This window comes from Macrotis lagotis, chromosome 6, assembly GCF_037893015.1.
Source record: "Macrotis lagotis isolate mMagLag1 chromosome 6, bilby.v1.9.chrom.fasta, whole genome shotgun sequence".
Taxonomy (NCBI): Eukaryota; Metazoa; Chordata; class Mammalia; order Peramelemorphia; family Peramelidae; genus Macrotis; species Macrotis lagotis.
This window is the reverse complement of record NC_133663.1, coordinates 68,485,445-68,504,346: the sequence shown is the minus strand read 5'-3', so window position 1 is coordinate 68,504,346 and position 18,902 is coordinate 68,485,445. Positions and strand designations below refer to the sequence as shown.

Genomic DNA, 18,902 nt, shown 5'->3' with positions numbered 1-18,902 from the left:
TTTATCCCAAGGATCAACTCCCAGCACCTTTTTTTTGTTTGTTTTATTTTTTTATTCTCATTTTGTACAAATTTTTTTTACATTAATAAAATATTCTTGTTTAAGCGAAATACCCCCTCCCCCCAGATCTCTGAGAGCATAGAGGGCCTGGCCCTTACTATCCCTTACTATCTCTCCCTATCTGCCCCTTCAAAGCCAACCACCCCCTGCCCCTTTCCCCTCATCATCTCTCAGCCTCATACCTTACTTTTCTTGGTCACTGTCTAACAACCTCTGTTCTTGATTCTACAAGGTCCTCAGCCTTTAGATTTTACCATCCTTTCATGTCCTCAGTGTCTGTTTCCTTCCTATATTTGTATCTATGGTTCTCTGACTCTTTCAGAATCCATTAAAAAGATTGGTACCTGGGGGCAATGAGCTGTGAATACAGCCAAGCTGGATCTTTGCTTCTGCCCCAGTTGCTCTATCTTGTTCTCTCCTTCCTAGGTCCTCCTGGTATGTGACCTTTCCTCATTCTCCAGCTTTCTTTCCTTCCTTGTGTCCTGTCTGCAGACTTTCCCTCCCAACTCTCTTCTTCTGGATTGCCCTTCTTTCCCCATTGGATATCCCTAGGCCCCATAGAGTACTTTTGTCTCCCTATCCCCAAGCCAGTGGGGATGTCACTGTTGGTCCTACTCTCTGGTGCTCTTTTCTCTTTCACTAAGATTCAGAAGGCTCCTTCCTCCCCTTCCTGCCCCCCAGCTCTCACCCCACCTCCTGAAGGTGAAATGAATATTCCCTAGATCTTCCTCCCACCCATGTTGGCTGAGGTCTTCACTGTTGCCTTACTTTTTCTCTTTATATCGCTTTCCCACTTTATCCCAAGGATCAACTGAGTTCAAATATATTCTCCTGCCCCCCAACCCCAAGCACCAAGGTACCTTAAAGCTGAGGCCAGGGCAGCCAGGGACTGCCGTTGCTTTCTGGAATCCAGATCTCCATCCATCTCTCTGCACCCATCGGGGGGCACTTTGAGGGTCCCCTGCCTGCAGGGGGAGGAGGTGAGCCCTTCAGTGCCCTCCCCTCCCCTGAACCTAGGTGTGATGAATGGTGCTGTCCCCCTCCTCATCAGTTGCTGGCCCCCTCCCTACAGGGCCCTTTGATCTCTCCCAGTGGGGAGGGGGCCAGGGGCATCAAAGACATTTTTGTGGCATTAGAGAATCAGATAAACGCAGTCTCACCTGCAGCTGGGTTCCCCCACCCCCACCCTACCGCCCAGCGGCTGCCAGGGGGCGGATGCTGGGTGGGAGGGGAGGTGGAGGGGCAGGCTCAGGGTCCCAGGGACCCGCTGGGCCTGAGCCGGGGCTCCCCGGACGCCTATTTTTGAAGCCTACCGACCCGTCCCCCTCTCCAGTGAAGGCGGGAGGGAGAGCAGCGGGACCCTTAAGGCAGGGTCTCGATTCTCAGGAGGGAGGTCATAGGAATTTCCCTGGCAGTGAGGACCATGCAACTGCCTTCCCAGAGGAAGCTTGCGCATAGATCACTGGATCTGGTGCTACCAGAACTGAGTTCGAGTCTCGATGGGACCGTGGGCAATCACTTCATCTCTGGGCCTCAGTTTCTTCATCTGTAAAATGAGAGTGTGTGTGTCTATTAGATCGTCTCTAGATTCTCTTCCAACTCTAAAGCTATGACTCTTCTCCCTGGGGATGCTTCTGCTCCGGGAGAGACTTCTGAGAGCTTTGGCTAATAGGAGATCAAGCAGTCCGGAGGCAGAGGGAGGGAACAAATGACCTCTGCGAGAGCAGCCAGCCTCGGGAGGTCTGCGACTCTAAGTTAGGCACCCCTATCCTGCTAGGCCCCCACCCCGTCTCCCTCTCTTGGCCCCTAGGGCTATATATTCCTCTCCCCCCCCCCCCACTCCTTCATTCCTGGGAAGTTTTCTCTCTTTACAGTCAACAAACCTGTCAAACTTCTCCTCCCCCCTCCCCATCTCTCCTCTCCCCTTCCCTCCTCTTCTGAGATCTTCCCCGCCCCCCTTCCCACACAGTTTTTCCTCCCAAGCTCGGAGCTGGGAGCAGCCCGGGCAGCTCGAGGATCCAGGAGATAGCCAGCCCTTGGGGTGGCGGAGGAGGGACCTGCCCCCCTGGACCGGCGGTTCACCCCGGCCCCGCCCCGAGACCCCGGCTCCCCGCCCCTCTCCTCCCGCAGCCCCGGGGCGCAAGGCTCTGGAGATCTCCGCCGCCGTGCTGTCGCAACTGCCACCCCCCCACTCTTCCCCTGCCCCTCTCTCCCGCCCCCTCCCACCCCCGCCCCCGGCTCTGATTTCGTCTCCGGAGTTTGGAGGAGGCAGAAGCTCGGGCTCGCCCGGTCCCTGCCTCTGCCTCTCCCTTCTCTCCCGGGATGGGGCCGGGAGGTGTAGCTGCCGGAGTCGGGCTGCCCCGCCGCTCCCCGTGAGAGCCCGGGATCCCCTGGGCCCGGCTGCCCCGGCCGGCCCGCCCCCCCCCTCCCCAAGGCAGCCCCCGACGCCGTCGAGATGCTCCCGCCCGCTCCCACTGGACTAGGACTTGTCCTGCTCCTGCTCTGTCCCGCCCACGTCGGCGGGCTCTGGTGGTGAGTGCCTGGGGAGGGGTCCTGCCTGGGGCCCGTGCAGCGCAGGGGGGGCTGGGGAGCCGGGCGAGATGGAGACTGGAGCCAGGGAGAGAGGCTGAGACTGGGGGGCCCCGGGGGACGGGCAGTCTTGGAGGAGAGCACTGCAGTGGGGGTGGGGCAGAAGGAGCAGCCTCGGAGCCCCTTACTCCCTTGCCCAGTCCTTTGCCGAGTCCTTTCTCATCTCCTTAGCTTTCTAGTGCCAACCTGAAACACCCTGGCTCCGGGTCTCCGCAGAGACATAGAGAGATCAACTCCTGGCTAGGGACGAGAAGCAGCGGGGAGAGGGGCCAGGGGAAAACAGAGATGGAGACTCTGCAGCCATCGTGAGTGAGCTGCTGGGTAGCCGTCCTGTTCATGGAAGTTTTGTATGCTCTACTACCTTGGCAGTCCCTCCAGGGCAGAAACCAGGTTTCACTTCTGTCTTCTTTCTATTCCCTTCTTCCCCTGCCTCCCCCCCCCTTCACATGGCCACCTTCTTCTCCTTCCCCCAAAGCTTGCTCCAAAGCTCCAGGCCAGTTGGGGCTCAATACTTGACAAGAGAGGAAGACATCGGAGCGAAAGGATAAGGTAGTGGTGGAATGAATCCAGGACCCATAGGACTAGAGGCCAGGAGAGAGTTGGGGGAGGAGCTCCTTTTTGGAGAGAGGTTGAAGGGGAGGAGCTGGGAAAAGAAGAGAAAAGGGGTGGTCATGAAAGGCAGCCTAAGTAAGAGGTAGTAAGCAAGATTCATTCATCCATTCATTCAACAAACATTTCGCCCTGTTATTAAGTGTGGAGAACACTATGCTAAGGTGTTGAGGGACATGCAATGGAAGAGTGACCTTTTGGAGTCAAGTAGGGACATGAGACATAAACAGAGATAACAGTATACCTGCTAAGTGTGTAGAGAGGTTTAAATCCAAGAACCACATTTGAGGTCAAACAGAAAAGCCCTCTAATGTAGTGTCTTTGATGTCCCACCCTGGAAGGCTTCTTATTATTTCATCTGCTTCCCATAGTCTACAAAAGATTGCACACCAGTGCGGAGGGAGAGGGGCAGAAGGAACATAGCATAAGAAATTTGGAGTTTCAACAGGTCTAGTTCAAACCTTTCATTTTAGAGATTGCAAAACTGATGCCCAGAAAGAGTTAATGATCATTCCACAGTTAGACATATATCCCGAAGGTAGCACTAGGAGCAAAAGTCCCCAGACTAAAAATTCAGTGTTCCTATCAATTTCCAATACTGAAAACAAAACAACAATCCCACACTAGAACCCTATTCAATAGGGGATCCTTGATCCAGATGAATTTTTTCTATCAAATGAGTAAAGTGTAATTAATAACTATGTTATACAAATTATTCCCAATAATTAAAAAAGAACTATTAAATTCCTTTTATTAGACAAAAATTGGTCCTAATTCCTAAACTAGAAAAGAATAAAGCAGAAAAAGAGAACTGGAACATAGCCTGTCACCAAAAGAGTGGCAGCATGACTCAATGGATATCCCTTGGGATCAGAAAGACCTAGATTCAAGTCCTACCTTGGACACATACTGGTTGTGTGAGCTTGGGCAAGTGATTTAATCTTAATACTATTAAACTACTTTCCTGGAGTAGATGCTGATCTGCATTGATAAAAGGAGTTCCTCTCTAGGAACACCTTACACAATGAAATCATAACTTTAGAAAGAAAAAAAAATGACCCTTGGGGCCTGGGTTAAATGATTGCTTGGGATGATTATTCCCTGAATAACCTTGAGCAAGTTGCTTAATCTCTCAAGAGCCTCAGTATCCTCCTGTGCAAGATGAGGAGGTTGGAATAGATGATTTCTATTGTCCCTTTTGGCTCTTAATCTCTGATCCTATGACCAATATTTGTTTTTTTAATTTTTAAAATTTAATTTTTTTTTCTAATTACATGTAAAGGTGGTTTTCAGAATTCATTCTTGCAAGCTTTTCAAGTTCCATATTTTTCTGCCACCCACTCTTCCTTCCCCCCTCCCCATGACAGTGAGTAATCTGATATGGGTCGTACATGTACAATCATGTTTAATGTATTTTCATATTAGTATGACCAATATTTGTTAATAAACATTGATGCAAAAAAAATGTTAAATAAAAATCCAAACAAAAGCTACATAGAAGCATGCATATAAATATATTGGCTATAACCAAGGGTTTCCCCTGGCTCTTACTGCTTCCCTGTTAGCTTGAAAAAGATAAACCATTCAGGAAAAGAACCTGGATCACGTCCTAGAACAAAGGGCAAAGGCTTTAGAATCAGAAAATTAAGCTCCTGACTTTAACCCTTGAGCAAACCTTAACTTTCTTGGCCCTCATTTACCTTATCCTTAAAAGGAGGAGGAGTTTGGTCATTAGTTAATCTAAAGTCTATGCTAGTTTTAACTTCTGTGATCCTGGACTTCTCTTGAGTTTCCTTCCTCGGTTTACAATCTTTTACCAGTTTGAGGTCTTATAGCAAAAGCTAAGGGGCCAGGATTCCCCCAGTACAAGGAGTAAGCGTCATGCCAAAAGATCAATCCCAGATTTGATTAGGAGAGCTAGTGAAGTTGAATGGGCAATAAATGGCTTGAATAGATAAACTTTAGGGAGCCTTTTAGCCAGGGTTTTCCATATTCTAATGTTCTATGCTTCATGTAGCTCTGATCTTTTATGTTCTATCTTCTGACATTCTAAGTTTTGTGGTTTGAGTGCTTCTTCCAGTTCTTAACATTTTACATATTTTGCTTTTGCTTTCTATGTTCTGAGGCCTGCTCTGAGAGTCTAAGAGTAACTTCAGGTGGAGATTGTATTCCCCATTTTATTACTGGCTGATGCTTGCGATAACTCAGAGAGAAGCTTTTATCTCCATGGTTTGAGCTTAGTGAGTCTTAACCTGTGGAGAAGACTGAGGGATTAGGGGTCCTGGGTCAGGTAGGAGTTATGGCAGTTATGGACATCTTTAATGTTAAAGAGGTTTTTTTTCCTTATTTGGTGGAAAGGAAAGAACATGTGAAGGGCTCAGTGAATTGTGGGAGTCTATAGAAGGACATGGTCATCCAGTCCTTGGACAAGGAATTCTCATTCATTTGCAGATCATTGTGTCTTTGGTTGGAATGTAATTCCCTCTTACCCCCACCTCAGTGGTTTGGGGTGGAGAAAAGAGCAGATCTTTCTTTGAGAAAGAAGGTTGCAGTGACCAAAGTGAGAGCTGTCAGGCCTGTGCTCCTTTATGATACAACAGAGAGTCCCCTGGGACTCTGGTAACTTTGGTGTCACCTGGGACAAAATGAAGACTTAGAGGCCCAGGGTAGGGAACAGAAAACACCATTTATGTTTGTAGAGTGCTTTAAGGGTCACAAAGCCATTTCTGTATGATGACAGTTCAAGTAGATAGTGCAAGCATTATTACCTATATTTTGCAAAGGAGGAACCCCAAGCAAAAGGATTTGATTAGGGCCACATCTAAATTCAGGTTTTCTGACCTTTCAGGTCTTTCTTGGATAGAGTGCTTTGACTTTATTCCTAGCTCAGCCACAGACTAGACTTCAATTTCCCCTATGTTGACCTGCTCAGGATCTCCAAAGGCTAAGCAAAGCAAGGTGATATAAAATTTAAAATCCAGGACCCCAGGAAAAATCTTGCAGAGACCTCTTCTTTCAGCTCTTTAGAGGGTATGGTTCCCCATTTAGTAGAAAAGACACTGACTGAGGAATGGAGAAAATATGGTCATCTTGAAGGCAGAGAGATCTTTGTGGCCTACTGCTTAGGGGAGTGGAGCTGAGTCTACTAGGTAGGTTTCTCCCTGAATACTTGGAAAGCTGGAGGAGTGGAGGAGTGGGAGATGGCTGGGAGAAAGGGATGTGGGGGAGGGTGGGGTGAGGTAGGACAAGGAGGCAGGTGTGGGGAGAACAGAGAAACCTTCACAGCTGCAGCTGCAGCGAGAGAATGGCGAGGACAGAGGGGCTGTAGTGATAAGGGGATTGGGCTAGGAAATTCAGACACTCCTCAAGAAAAAGGAGATCTGAGAGAAATTGCCTCTCCTTCTCCCCCTGCCCCCATCCTATATAGCAGCTCTGTGTGTGTCTGTTCTCTGTGTTCTCGTTCTCTCTCTCTCTCTCTCTCTCTCTCTCCCTCGCTCCCTCTCTCCCTCCCCCCGCCCTGTCTGCCCCTCTGGCTCTCTCCTCTCTTCCTCTTTTTCTCTGTGTCCTCTCAGTCTTTATTCTCTCCCTCTCCCTTTCTTCTCTTTCTCTTCCTCTGTCCCATCCCTCTGCCTCTCCCTCTTCTCTCCTTGTCCTCTCTTTTTTCCTCTCTCTCTCTCTCTCTCTCTCCCCCTTTCTCCTTTTTTATCTCTGTCTTTTCATTCCTTTGGTGAGATCCTAACCTCCCTTCCTCTCTGTTAACAGTCTCCTACTTGCACCCTTTCTCTCATCATTCATAGGCTGAATGGCAGTCTCAGAGGCACTTGATGATCCAAGTGGTCCTTGATCTGATCCCCTGGAGATTTTCCTCTCTAACTCCAAGCAGAATGCACTTCTCTTATTCTCTGTTCCCTCCCTTCCAGCCAGGCCATTCTCAGTTTGACTTAGCAAGACAGCCCCCTGACCTAGAATGGTGGTTCTTCCTTCATGGTTTCTTTTGCCCAATGGAGCAAGGTGTTGAGAAGGAAGAAAGTAAACGTTCCTCTAAAAATTTAGAAGGAGAGATTGACCAGAGATTCACTTGTCTGGGCTTTGGTGGAAAGGGGTAATCTAAGGAAACAGGTTTGGCTCTAGGGTCAGCTCTGGGGAGTTGGCCCCCATGGATGGCCTCATGTGGGAGGCCTCAGGGCAGATTCTCAACCCTGACCTCCAACCACCTCCTTTCCCACCCAGCCTGCCCAGTTGTATGCTTCAGCCTCAAGGACTGTCTGCCTTTCTCCTCTGTGACTCTATCTCTGTGCATCTGAGAATCACAAATTCTGGGAGGCAGGCCAGGCCATCTAGGGGTCATTTTGTTCAGATCAGCATCTCCAAGCCCACTAGCCCAGACAGACACCTCCTTCTCTGCTAAGGGAATTCTCCTAAAGAACCAGGTGCCTTGAATTCCTATCATATCCTCCAAAGTATTTTGCCCCGCCATCTTTGCTAAATGCTTTCTAAGGTTTGACTGCTCATTTCCTTGAGCAAGAATGATGAACTTGATTGTTACTTTCCAGTGGAAAAAAGAAAATAGTTTATCCTCATAGAATGACCAAACTGGCTTTTTTCCCTTCTTTCTGATTTCTTTCCTTCTTTCCTCTTTATTTCCTTTCTGTTTTTCTGTTATGAAGTAGCTTCTCCCTATGCCACTAGAAAAAAGAAACATTCCCAGTCCCTTCCCCCACCCTCTTCCTCCCCAATTCTCATGGAAAAAAATCTGAACCAGAAATACAGATGAGGAAAGATCTCATCTTTGGCCTTCTAGGGAGGCAAGGCTAGAACCCAGGCATCCTTGTTCTTCTCTTCTCCCCCTCCTTTTGCTATGCCCTTAGTTTTTCCCCTGCTTGACCAGGCCTGGCCATCCCTTTCATATCCTGTCCTAGCTTGGGGCCCCTGGCACAACATGGGTAGCATTGGTGCTAGCCCCACCCAGCTTGGGTAGTGATAGTCAGGGGGTGGGGGAGGTGGCCATCCTCCCCCCCCCACCTCCCTGCATTGCCTTGGCAGCTTCTCAAGGAGGGAGACAATGGGGCTGTGAGCAGGAAAGGGCAGGGTCGGGAGGGGGCAGCCAGAGGCTGACCAGAGCTCGCCCTATACCCACTAGAGTCCTGGCACTGTGACATTGCTACAGGGAATGGACTGGGCCCCCTCTCATGCTCCCCCCCAATCCTTATCCGAGGAAGCTGTGGAGGTGGCTGTGGGGGGGGGGAGGGAGGAGGAGATCAGGAGAAGGCCCCTGGGTGACAGGAAACACCAGGGCCCAGTCAGGGGGATTCCAGAGGATGAATATTAACTGAGCCCTGCGGCTGGGTCTGAGGGGGCACTCAGAGGACATGGCCAGGCTGCCTGGAGGGCTCATGGCTTTGTGAGTGGGCAACAGGGCCAAAAGAGGGGAAGATACATTTTTTGCATCCTCTGAAAATGCATGTGTTTCAGTCTCACTTTCTCCAGCTATCGGGAGAATTGGGGTTGGGAGGAGCCCTTGTCAGTAAACCTACCACCCCATCCAAGAATTACATGGACAAGAGGAGGGTGAGAGAAAGAGATGGAGAGAGAGAGAGAGAGAGAGAGAGAGAGAGAGAGAGAGAGAGAGAGAGAGAGAGAGAGAGAGAGAGAGAGAGAGAGAGAGAGAGAGAGAGAGAGAGAGAGAGAGAGAGAGAGAGAGAGAGAGAGAGAGAGAAAGAGAGACAGAGAGACAGAGACAGAGACAGAGATAGAAAGACAGAGAAAGAGACAGAGTGAGAGTGACAGAGACAAGAGTGAGAGACAGAGACAGTGAGGGACAGAAAAACACAGAAACAGAGACAGAGAAACATAGAGAGAGACAGAGAGACATAAAGACAGAGACAGAGGGAGATAAAACACAGAGAAAGAGAATCAGAATGTCAGACAGACAGAAAGATGCAGAGAAATAGAGAGACAGACAGAGACAGGGATAGACAAACCCTCAAAGAGCAACAGAAACAGTGACAGACAGAGTCAGAGAAAGAGACAGAGAGATAAAGACACACACACACACACACACAAAGAGAGAGAGAGAGAGAGAGAGAGAGAGGAGAGAGAGAATCTTGTCCATTGCTTCTCTCAGTGGCTTTTTTAGGGCTCTAGACCTACAGGAGCACCTCCCTTTGGTTTAACATGTTCAGGGCTGGGCACTTTTTTCCAGAGAAAGAAGTTATATTAGGGCCCAGCAGGGGCATGAGATATGTCTCAGCCTCTGAAGAAATCACCTTCTTACGGTCCCACTGACCATCCCTCTTGAGGCATTGTCCCCATTCCCCAGGTGTGCTGTTCTATCTCCGGTTGGCTCCCTTCTCGTGCCCTGCCCCAGGGACAGTCTGGTGAAGCGGAGGGACCCCTCCTCAGGATGTATATTACTTACATTTGTAAAGTTAGAGGTTAGCGAAAAGAGTTCATTTTTTTCCCCTATGCAAGTGCCCAGACCTCCTGCAATCAGTCAGAAGGCCTCGAGCTTGTGCACTCAGGTTAAGACCCTCCCGACCCAGGTGATCTCTGAGGACCTGGGGCCTCATAATCCTAGAGCTGGAGTCCAGTCAGCTGAGTCCTCGGAGCTCTCTTCTCTGGGCGAGGACTCTTAAGACAGGGTGCGTGAGGCACCTGGAAGGAGAGACTAGAAGAAGAGAAGAGAGGAAAGAGTACTGAGGACAGGCAAAGAGCGGCTCTTCTGGGGCATCATGGGCTGGGGGGAGGATGAGGGCAGGCAGGTGGGGAGGCAGGGGTTAATAGAGTACAGGGCATTCTTAGCTTTAATGTGGTGGTTGAGGTGGGAGTGGGGGGAGACTGAGGGGCGTGGGGGAGGGGGGCACTAGGGAGCAGTAATTACTGAGTTTCTGAACAGGACAGGATGGGCGGGTGGGCACAGGCCCGGGCCCAGCCTGCTACTGCTGCCGCCGCCGCTGCTCTTGTTGCCGCCACAGCAGTCAGGCAACATTTTTCTGCCCCTTCTCCGCCCCCCACCTCCCCCACCCACACCCAGCCCCCACCCACAGCCCCAGGGCTCAGGGCTCCCTCTGCTGGCTCCAAGGGGGTGGGAGCCAGGGAGGGGACCCTGGGAGGAGATGGGGGGGAAGGGGAGGAGGTGGACAGCTAAGTTCCTGGGAAGATGATAGATTTAGAGATTGTCTAGTCCAACCACCTCCTTTTATAGCCAAGTAAACTGAGGGGAAAGGGTTTTGGTTACATTGAGCCAGTTTTCTTTGTCACTGGTGTTTGGAAGAAGAAGCTGAGGTGTCTTCACCCTTCTATCTTGGAAGGGAAAGAAATAAGCACTGAGTTAAATGCATATTATTTTAACAAATATCTCATTAGATCTCCTCAACCCTTTGTAGTTGGCATTACCCCCATTTTACAATGGAAGAAACTGAGGCAGGGAACATTTAAGTGACTTGCCTGAGGTCACACAGGTAGGAAGTGAACTCAGGTCTTTTTAATTCCAGGCCCACTGAGCCAAGAGCTGCTTCTTAAATGGGAAAGAGAAAGAAATCAGGAATCAGAAACCCTGGGTTCAAGTTCAAGCTTTAGGATAGCATGACCTTGAACCCTTTACTTCAAGAGGATTCAATTTACTTTTCTATAAAATAAAGGGACTGACCTGGAGGAAGATGTCCCAAATATCTCACTCACTGTCCTTGGCCCTGGTGCCAATGTTGAAGCTGCTAGAAGTCTGGAGGAGGACAGCCAGGATGGTTGAAGGAAAGGTTCTGAGACTGGGACTCGGGACAATGAATTGAAGGAAAGTAGGTATTCAGACTGGGGAAGAGAAGACCAGGAGACATAGGCAGATGCTTGAAATAAATGGGAAGAGCTTTCACCAGGAGGAGGGTTGTTCCACTTACTTTGCTTGTCTAGAGTTAAAAGTACTAGGAGCATTGAGTGGAATATAAATAGAAGCAAACTGAGGCTTGGAGTAAAGAAAAACTCCCTCACAATGAGAGCCTCCCAGAAATGGAATAAGCTGCCTTAGGAGGTGGCTGGTTTCTGTTAACCAAAAGCTGAATTTGAACTCAGGGCTCAGGTGACTCAACACTCCGCTGTCTTTCCATTCTACCATACTCCCTTTAAGAATCTTATGATCTATTTGGGGAATATACTGGGATTGGGTGGGAGGAAGACTCCTGCTCTGGTATGTTGACTTGAATTGAATGGATTCTAAGATCCTGATCCACTCTTAGAATATATAATTCTCTGATTCTCTTTATTCTCTTTTAGCTTTATTATTTCATTATTCTGAAAGTCTGGGGAGGACTCTCCCCATCCACCAGTGTACTAGTAAATGTTTACCAACCAGCTCTCCCCAAGGCATAACACATTTTTACTTTTAACCTACATTATTAACATTTTCTCCATCATTAAATGTAAACAAAACAGTAAATCAAGCTCAGATAATGCTTATACTGAAAATATTACAATAGAGTATTTTACTGCTGCCCTTATTCCACCTGTTGAACTCCCTCCCTTGCAGGGATGGGTACAAGGAATACTTGGTTGGCTAGGAAAAGTGGAAAAAAGAGAGATAAATAGATCTGAACTAGAGGGAGGCAAGGAATCAGATGGAATGGTTTAAGTATTCGTTCGTATAGTATCATCCTCAACAATAAGTCTCATCAAACAGTGAAAGATATTCTGCTAGGAGTGTGTGTTTTGTGATTGTATATATATATGTAATCATAGGATAACTAAATCATATCTCTAGAGTTGGAAAGGATTTTAGAGGTCTTGGAGTTTAATCCCTTTGTGTTACCAATGAGAAAGTGGAATCCGAGAGGTGATTTGCCTAAGGTCATGCAGGTAGTAAATAGAAGAGTTGAGATTTGAACTCAGGACCCCAGTGACTTCAAGTTCAGTTTTCTATTCTATTATCCTACTTTTAAGGATCTTATGGGCTACTTGGGGAAATAAGACAGATACATGGAAAACTAATACCTCAAATCCCAAATTTTGTTGGCACATGTTAATGATAAATGATGGGAATAGAAAAGATGTGAGGAAGGAAAGGAGTTTGGAGATGTCAAGACTGAGGGCTAGTGGAGTCAGGAAAGATCTTAAAAATATTTTATTGGTATTTCTTGACTTCATATCACAGCCATTTCTGAGAGGAAGCTTCCTCTTTCTCCTTCAAATTGAACTCTCCCTTATAGTAAATAAGATGCAATAACTTCTGGGGTGTCTATAGCATTCCTTCCTATTAGTCTCCCACCTTCCTGCTCTGAGAAGGGAGGAATGCTTCATGGTTTGTTTTTTAGGACCATTCTTGGCTTTTTCTCAACTTCCTTTTAGTGATCTTTTCATCTACATTGACTAGGTTTTGTCTGTGTCTATATTGTTTCTGCTGATTCTATCAATTCATATTCCTCTCCAGGAAAGACTTCTTATAGAGGTATGGACTGAGCTTGAAGGATGGGTAGAATTTGGATAGTCAAAAAGTCCTGAAGAAAGAGGGAAGGGAGGGAGGAAGGAAAAAAGGAAAGAGAGAAGGAAGAAAGGGTGAGAGGGTGGAAGAATGTATTAAGCATCTGCTATATTGAGTCATGTTTGACACTTCATGACCCCTTTTGGGGGTATTCCTGCAGAGATATTGGAGGAGTTTGCCATTCTTTCTCCAGCTTATTTTACAGATGTGGAAACTGAGGCAGAGAGAAGTGACAGGGTCACACAGCTAGTAAGTATCTTAGGCCAGATTTGAACTCAGGAAGATGAGTCTTTATGACTTCAGGTCCGGTATTCTATGTACTACATCTATACCTGTCTAATTCCTCCTGGAGTCAAAAAACCTGGGTCCAAATACTGCTTCACATTGTGTCAGCACAATCTCAGCCTCCTTGGTTCTAAAATGATATAATAAAACTTGTGGTACCCATTGAGCTAAGTGCTTTGCAAATATTATCTCATTTGTTCCTCACAACCTCGGGCAAGATAGCTATTAGTATTCCCATTTAACAATTGTGGAACCTGGGGCAGACAGAAGTTAATTGGCAGTGTTATACTTTGGGTAAGTATCTGAGGTTAGATTTGAACTCAAGTCTTTGAACTTCAAGTGTGGTCCTCCATTGTGCCACCTAGCTGCTAGTAAGAGAAGCTGAGGGCTGATAGTGGGAGTGAGAGCAGAGGTTCAAGCTCAGAGCTAGGAAAACATAAGTTGTATCATGGAAGTAATGAACAGGCCAATGGAGCTGGGGCGGGGGGAGGTTTGTGTTAATAATAACTTTCTACAGCACTCTCCTTAGAACAGCTCTTGGAGGGGGTAGGTACTACAACAATTATGTTTATGTTAAACTAAGGACACTGAGGGTGTGTGTGTGTGTGTGTGTGTGTGTGTGTCTCAGGCAGGGCTTGGACCCCGGTCTTTTGACTCCAGGTAGAATTAGCTAGGTGGTGCTACAGTGGATAAAGAGATGAAAATAGTAAACCTCTCCAATATCTTGGCCAAAAAAAACCTCAAATGAGATCATGAAGAGTCAAACATGACTGAAACATCTCAGCAGCAATTCCCAACTCCTAGTTCAATATACTACTCTAATATACCAATTCTCATTAAAGAGTATTGGGGAATAGTGTATTTATTTAGTTGTTCTGTATTTTTTATAAATGTGTTCAGACAGCTACTTCCTACTAAATTTAAGATACTCAAGCTCAGTATTTCTTTTTAATATCTCTAACTCACACCTATCACAAATGACTCGATGATTGTGGTTCTCAGTTTTCTCATTTGTAAAATGAGGGGTTTGTTGTTCAGGCATAGGTTCTCATTATTGACCTTGGAGCTCCCTTCTAGCTGGGTTGTTCTGTGACTAGATGATGTGATATTTAGAGCTGGAAGGCATTGTAGAGGCTATCCAGTCCAAACCCCCTTATTTTAGAGATAAGGAACTAAGTCTCAGGGAAGTTAAATGATTTGCCTAAGGTCACACAGATAGTAATAGTTGAGTTGGGCTATCAATTCACATATTCTGATGCCAGATCCAACACCTGCCTACACTCTTCTCATTCATTATATATCTGAATTCATAGCCCAATAAACTATTACTACCTGTGTGACTTTAGGCAAATCTAGTCACAGAATAACTAAGGTTCCTTTTCCACTTTTAAGAATATTCTATGACTGAGATTAAGAATTCATAAAGGCAAGAAAATTGGTGAACCTGTGAAGGGCTCTGAATATTGAAGCTAAGGAATTGGAATTTTTTCTTATAAGCAATGGGAAGTGATTGAAGTCTTTCCATGTGTATGTGTGTATATTATATGTACATGTGTAAATTTACATGTGTAAATATATGTATATAAATATATACATTATTTCATGTGTATTATATATACCTCATATATGAGAGAGAGAGAGAAAGAGAGAGATTAAGATATTGTGAACAGAAAACTGCTTATGATCAGGAAGACGTGGAGTCATATCCTGCCTTTGATATATATATATACTAATTATGTGTCCCTGTGCAAATAATTGTTATTCCTCTTTGCCCCAGAAAAACTTTTCTGTGCCTTATAATTATAAAAATAAGAGTTATAGTTATAGATAACTCATTTCTATCAATGAAATACTTTTTTCACAACTATCTTATGATATGGATTTTTAATCTGATTTTACATATGAGGGAAGAGGCTCAGAAGAGGGAGGTCTCTTTCCCAAGGTCACAAAGTTTAATAAGAATCAGAGTTGGGATTTGAATGGAGAAGGTCTCCAGATTCTCGAAGTCCAATGAGTTTTTCAGTATACCCTATAAATTTATCATTTGGGATTCACAGTGGCTAATATCCCTGGGGACAAGATAGAGACGATCAATTTTCAGCATCTTCTTGCTAAGATCCAAAGGAAATGGGCAGGACTATACCCAGAGGTAGTGATCTGCTGCCATGTTCCTTCTAATCCTGTCTTGACTGCCTTTTGTTTAGACTTTACCAGTTTTCTTTCAGGTCTAAGTTAATTGGTTATTTGGACTCATTGGACCTTGCCTGGCATCCTCACCTCCCCAAAGTGATCTTAACTCCTCTGAGATGGTCACAAGTATAAAAATGATGACCCTTGAGCTCTCCTTCAGCTTTAGATCTGTGATTTAGACCCTCTGCCTTATTAGTTCCGTATCTGTGGGACAGAGCAATAACTCATTCACTACTCTTGGGGGATGCAGAAGGGGATAGAGGAAGTGGAAAGTTGAGGGGGGGCAGGGAAGAAGAAAAAAGGATGTTATTCCTTCTTAGAATAGAACAGAATCTTGTAGCTGAAGGGAAGCTGTAGAGAACAACTAACTCCCCTTTTTCATGGACATAGCTACTGAGGCTCAGAGGGGTTGAGTGACCTGTCCAAAGTAATTTAGCTAATTTCTTATTGTTTGTCTTTCAGAGGCAAGTCTAGAACCTGGGTTTCTTGACCCTTAGACAGATTTGCTTTTCATTGTAAAATACTCTACTTCTTCTCTTAGACAGTTTTTCTCCCCTCCTGTGACTGCCTAATGGAAGAGGAGAGTAAGATTGGGAAGGTAGGAATGGTGTCTATCTTGGGATCCTGGAGGGGTTGAACACTGCCCCCTCTTCCCCCAAGGCAGCACTTCCTAGGAGCAGGCTCTCCACTCCTTCCCCCCCCTCCAACACTACCCTCGGGCTCCACAGCTGGTAAACAATTCTTGTTCCCAGGCAGCCAGCCAGCCAGCCTGCAAGTTTAGGGGGCAGGACCAGGGCTGAGTGTGGCCTCTTCCTTCCCCTGCCAGGGCAGACCCCCATTCACCCTCCTCTGCCCATAGCACTCAGAGAGCTGAAATAACCATGGATAACGCCCTCCTCCTTCCCACCTCCCATCTCCTGATTCTAGCAGGGGAAAATTGGGGCAGTGTGACCTTGAAAAGATAAGACAATTTAACCTTGGGAGAATAGGGAGTTTGTGGTGGTGGGGGATGGAGCAGGGGAATGATGAGGACCTGAAGGAAGGAGAGTGTTAGTAGGGAGGATGGAGGAGGTGAGGAGAGGCGTGGCCATCCAGGTTCAAACTCTCATGGATGGACCATCTCAAGCATAGATAAAAGATCTGAGAGACCATCTTCTATGCTTTTTACATTCAAATGAAAAAGGGGAAAATTAGGAGGAATGGGCCAGGTCATCAGGGAGTAGAGAATGTCAGCAAGAACCAGAATGGAGGGAGAAACTTTTCCATACCTGGCTCTCCTATTTCCGAAGTCAGACTACTCTGACCTTTAAGAATGTGGTCAAGTGGACTCTAAAGGGAAACTTTCCAGGCCTGTTTTTATATTTTAATTATCCTCGTATACACTGTTCCTTAAGGTTAGAACTAAAATCCTTAGAATTGTTCTAGGGATTAGAATCTGAACATATTCTTAGACTCTTTAGTTCATTAGTCTCAGAGCCATGGAACATTTGAAGTCTGCCTGGGCCCTTCAGAAATCATCCCCACCATCCTCAGTAGTTAGGTACCATGGACCACACATCGGTCAGGCAATGTGCAGAATTCTTTTTTGCTGAGAGATGTTTGATGAGGGGTATAAATGGGCCAAGGAGAGAGATATGAGTCTAGAGAGAAGATTTGAGGATGTAACTTCCTGTGTCCACATCTTATAGCATCTCATAGTGTTAAAAAGACTTTATTCTAACATGATTAGTATGGATCTATGTTTAGCATGACTATACATGTATAACCTATGTTAGATTGCTTTCTATCAGGGGAAAGGGGGAGGGAAGGGAGGAGGGAGAAAAATGTAAAATTCAAAATTTAGCAAACAAATGATTGTTGAAGACTACCATTGCATGTAGTTGGAAAAATAAATATTTTCTGCAGAAAAGAAAGAAAAAGACCTGTGTTTCTTAATACAACAAACACGAATTTTGCCTTTCTATTTTCAGTGGAGAAACCCACAGTTCTTATACAAATTACTGGTGTAAATTGTGTAAACCAAAAATTGCTAAGTAATGAAAATTTGTTTGTCACCTTCCCACTTATTTTCTATCCTGTCTCTATGCTTCTGAAGACCTCCTAACTAACCTAGGCTTTCAGATATCCTGAATCCCCACTACAAGTAGGTAAATAGGTCTAATCCTAGACTCCTTAATTCTTAGTATTCTTATCTTCAAAATGGAACTAATAATGTAGGTTGTATTTAATTTAGAGTATCACTGTGAGGAAAATGTTCTATTAATGGCAAACATAAATCTATAAGCATACAGATATATTTGTGAGAATTGTATATATATATGCATATGTTCATATTTATGAATCTCTGTGAACATGGTGTTTTTATGATTACCATGTTAAGCTTCCAAATTAGCTCTTAGCTCTCAGTTTTCCCCTTTTTCTGTCAAATTTTCCATTTTTACTGTACATATATTTTCAGCCATTAATCAGGAAGGGGAGATGGTATCTGAATATCTGATTAAAGTAATTCACATTAGGATGTGAATGAGGGTTAGATTTGCTCATTCTGTCATTTTTATTTTAAAATAAGGAAATTGGTAATTCTAATCTATAGAATTTATATGAGAGAGATTTTTCTATTTCCTTTAATCCAACAAACATTCATGGAGTCTTGGGGATGAAGATGGGGATCCATATATACTCAGATAAATTAGGAGGTGGAGAGAATGAGGTACTCTCAAAACCCTGAAGTGGGGAGAAGCACTAGTAACTGGGGCTCTGGGGAAGGAAAAAGGATGATACCCAATAAGTCTCTTATTGAAAGATTAGGGTATGTTTTGTAAGTAGAATCAAAGGATCATTGATTTAAAGTTGGAAGGAACCTTAGAAGTCATTGAATCAAGCCTTCATTTTAGGATTAAGGTCCAAGATGGTGAAGGGACATGTTTCATCTTATATATAGAAATGGAACATAATGGAGTCCTGAGGTCACCATCCTTTTGGAAGAATCTTCTGTCAGTCCTGGTACCCAGGTCTAGTCTTTCTCATGAGATGGGAAGTAGTAGGGGAGAAGGATGAGTTTGTCTGGAGAAGAGAAACCCAAGGGGAATAGTTATAGACATGGGGAAGTATAGTCGTCCCTCTCTCCTACTGATCCCTATCTACTGCCTTCATTAGATATGCAGGCCAGAATGTTTATACACACACACACACACACACACACACACACACACACACACACACACACACAGACATATATATCTTGACCTCAGGGCTCCATCATGCTTCATCACTATAAATAAGTACAGGATCCCTCTCTTATTATTATTATCCATGTTTTGTAGTTGAGTTTTCTTTGTCTTGCTTTATTTCTGTCCAAGATCTTCCTTTGTCATTCTTATATACAACCTTTGCTTTCCCATTCGCCTTCTTTTACTCCAGTCTCTGCTGAAGAGGTTGCCCTTTTTCTTTTGGGGGCCAGTCTACTTGTACTCAATCCCCTCCCTTCCTGGCTCTTCTAGCACTTGCTCATTCTCCAATTCATTTCCTCTTCTCAAAATCTGCCCATCCTCATTCACTTCTTATCTACTGGTTACTTCCCTATTGCCTATACACATTCCCAAATTTCTACCATTCTTGAAAAACCTTTTCTTGATTCTAACTATCCTTTCAAGCTATGTCTTCTCTCTTTCTCACCAAATTCCTCTAAGAAGACCTCTGTGCT

At 45.4% G+C, this 18,902-nt stretch overlaps 1 protein-coding gene across 1 annotated transcript in view; it reads left to right on the top strand.

Moving 5' to 3' along the window:
• Window positions 1-2,285: 2,285 nt before the first annotated feature.
• The window catches only part of WNT6 (Wnt family member 6), a 28,464-nt gene continuing 11,847 nt past the window's right edge, over window positions 2,286-18,902 (top strand). Inside the window, exon 1 of the mRNA XM_074192561.1 lies at window positions 2,286-2,592. Within this exon, the coding sequence (XP_074048662.1) occupies window positions 2,516-2,592 (77 nt within the window). The 5' untranslated portion in view covers window positions 2,286-2,515. The remainder of the gene's footprint in view (window positions 2,593-18,902) is intronic.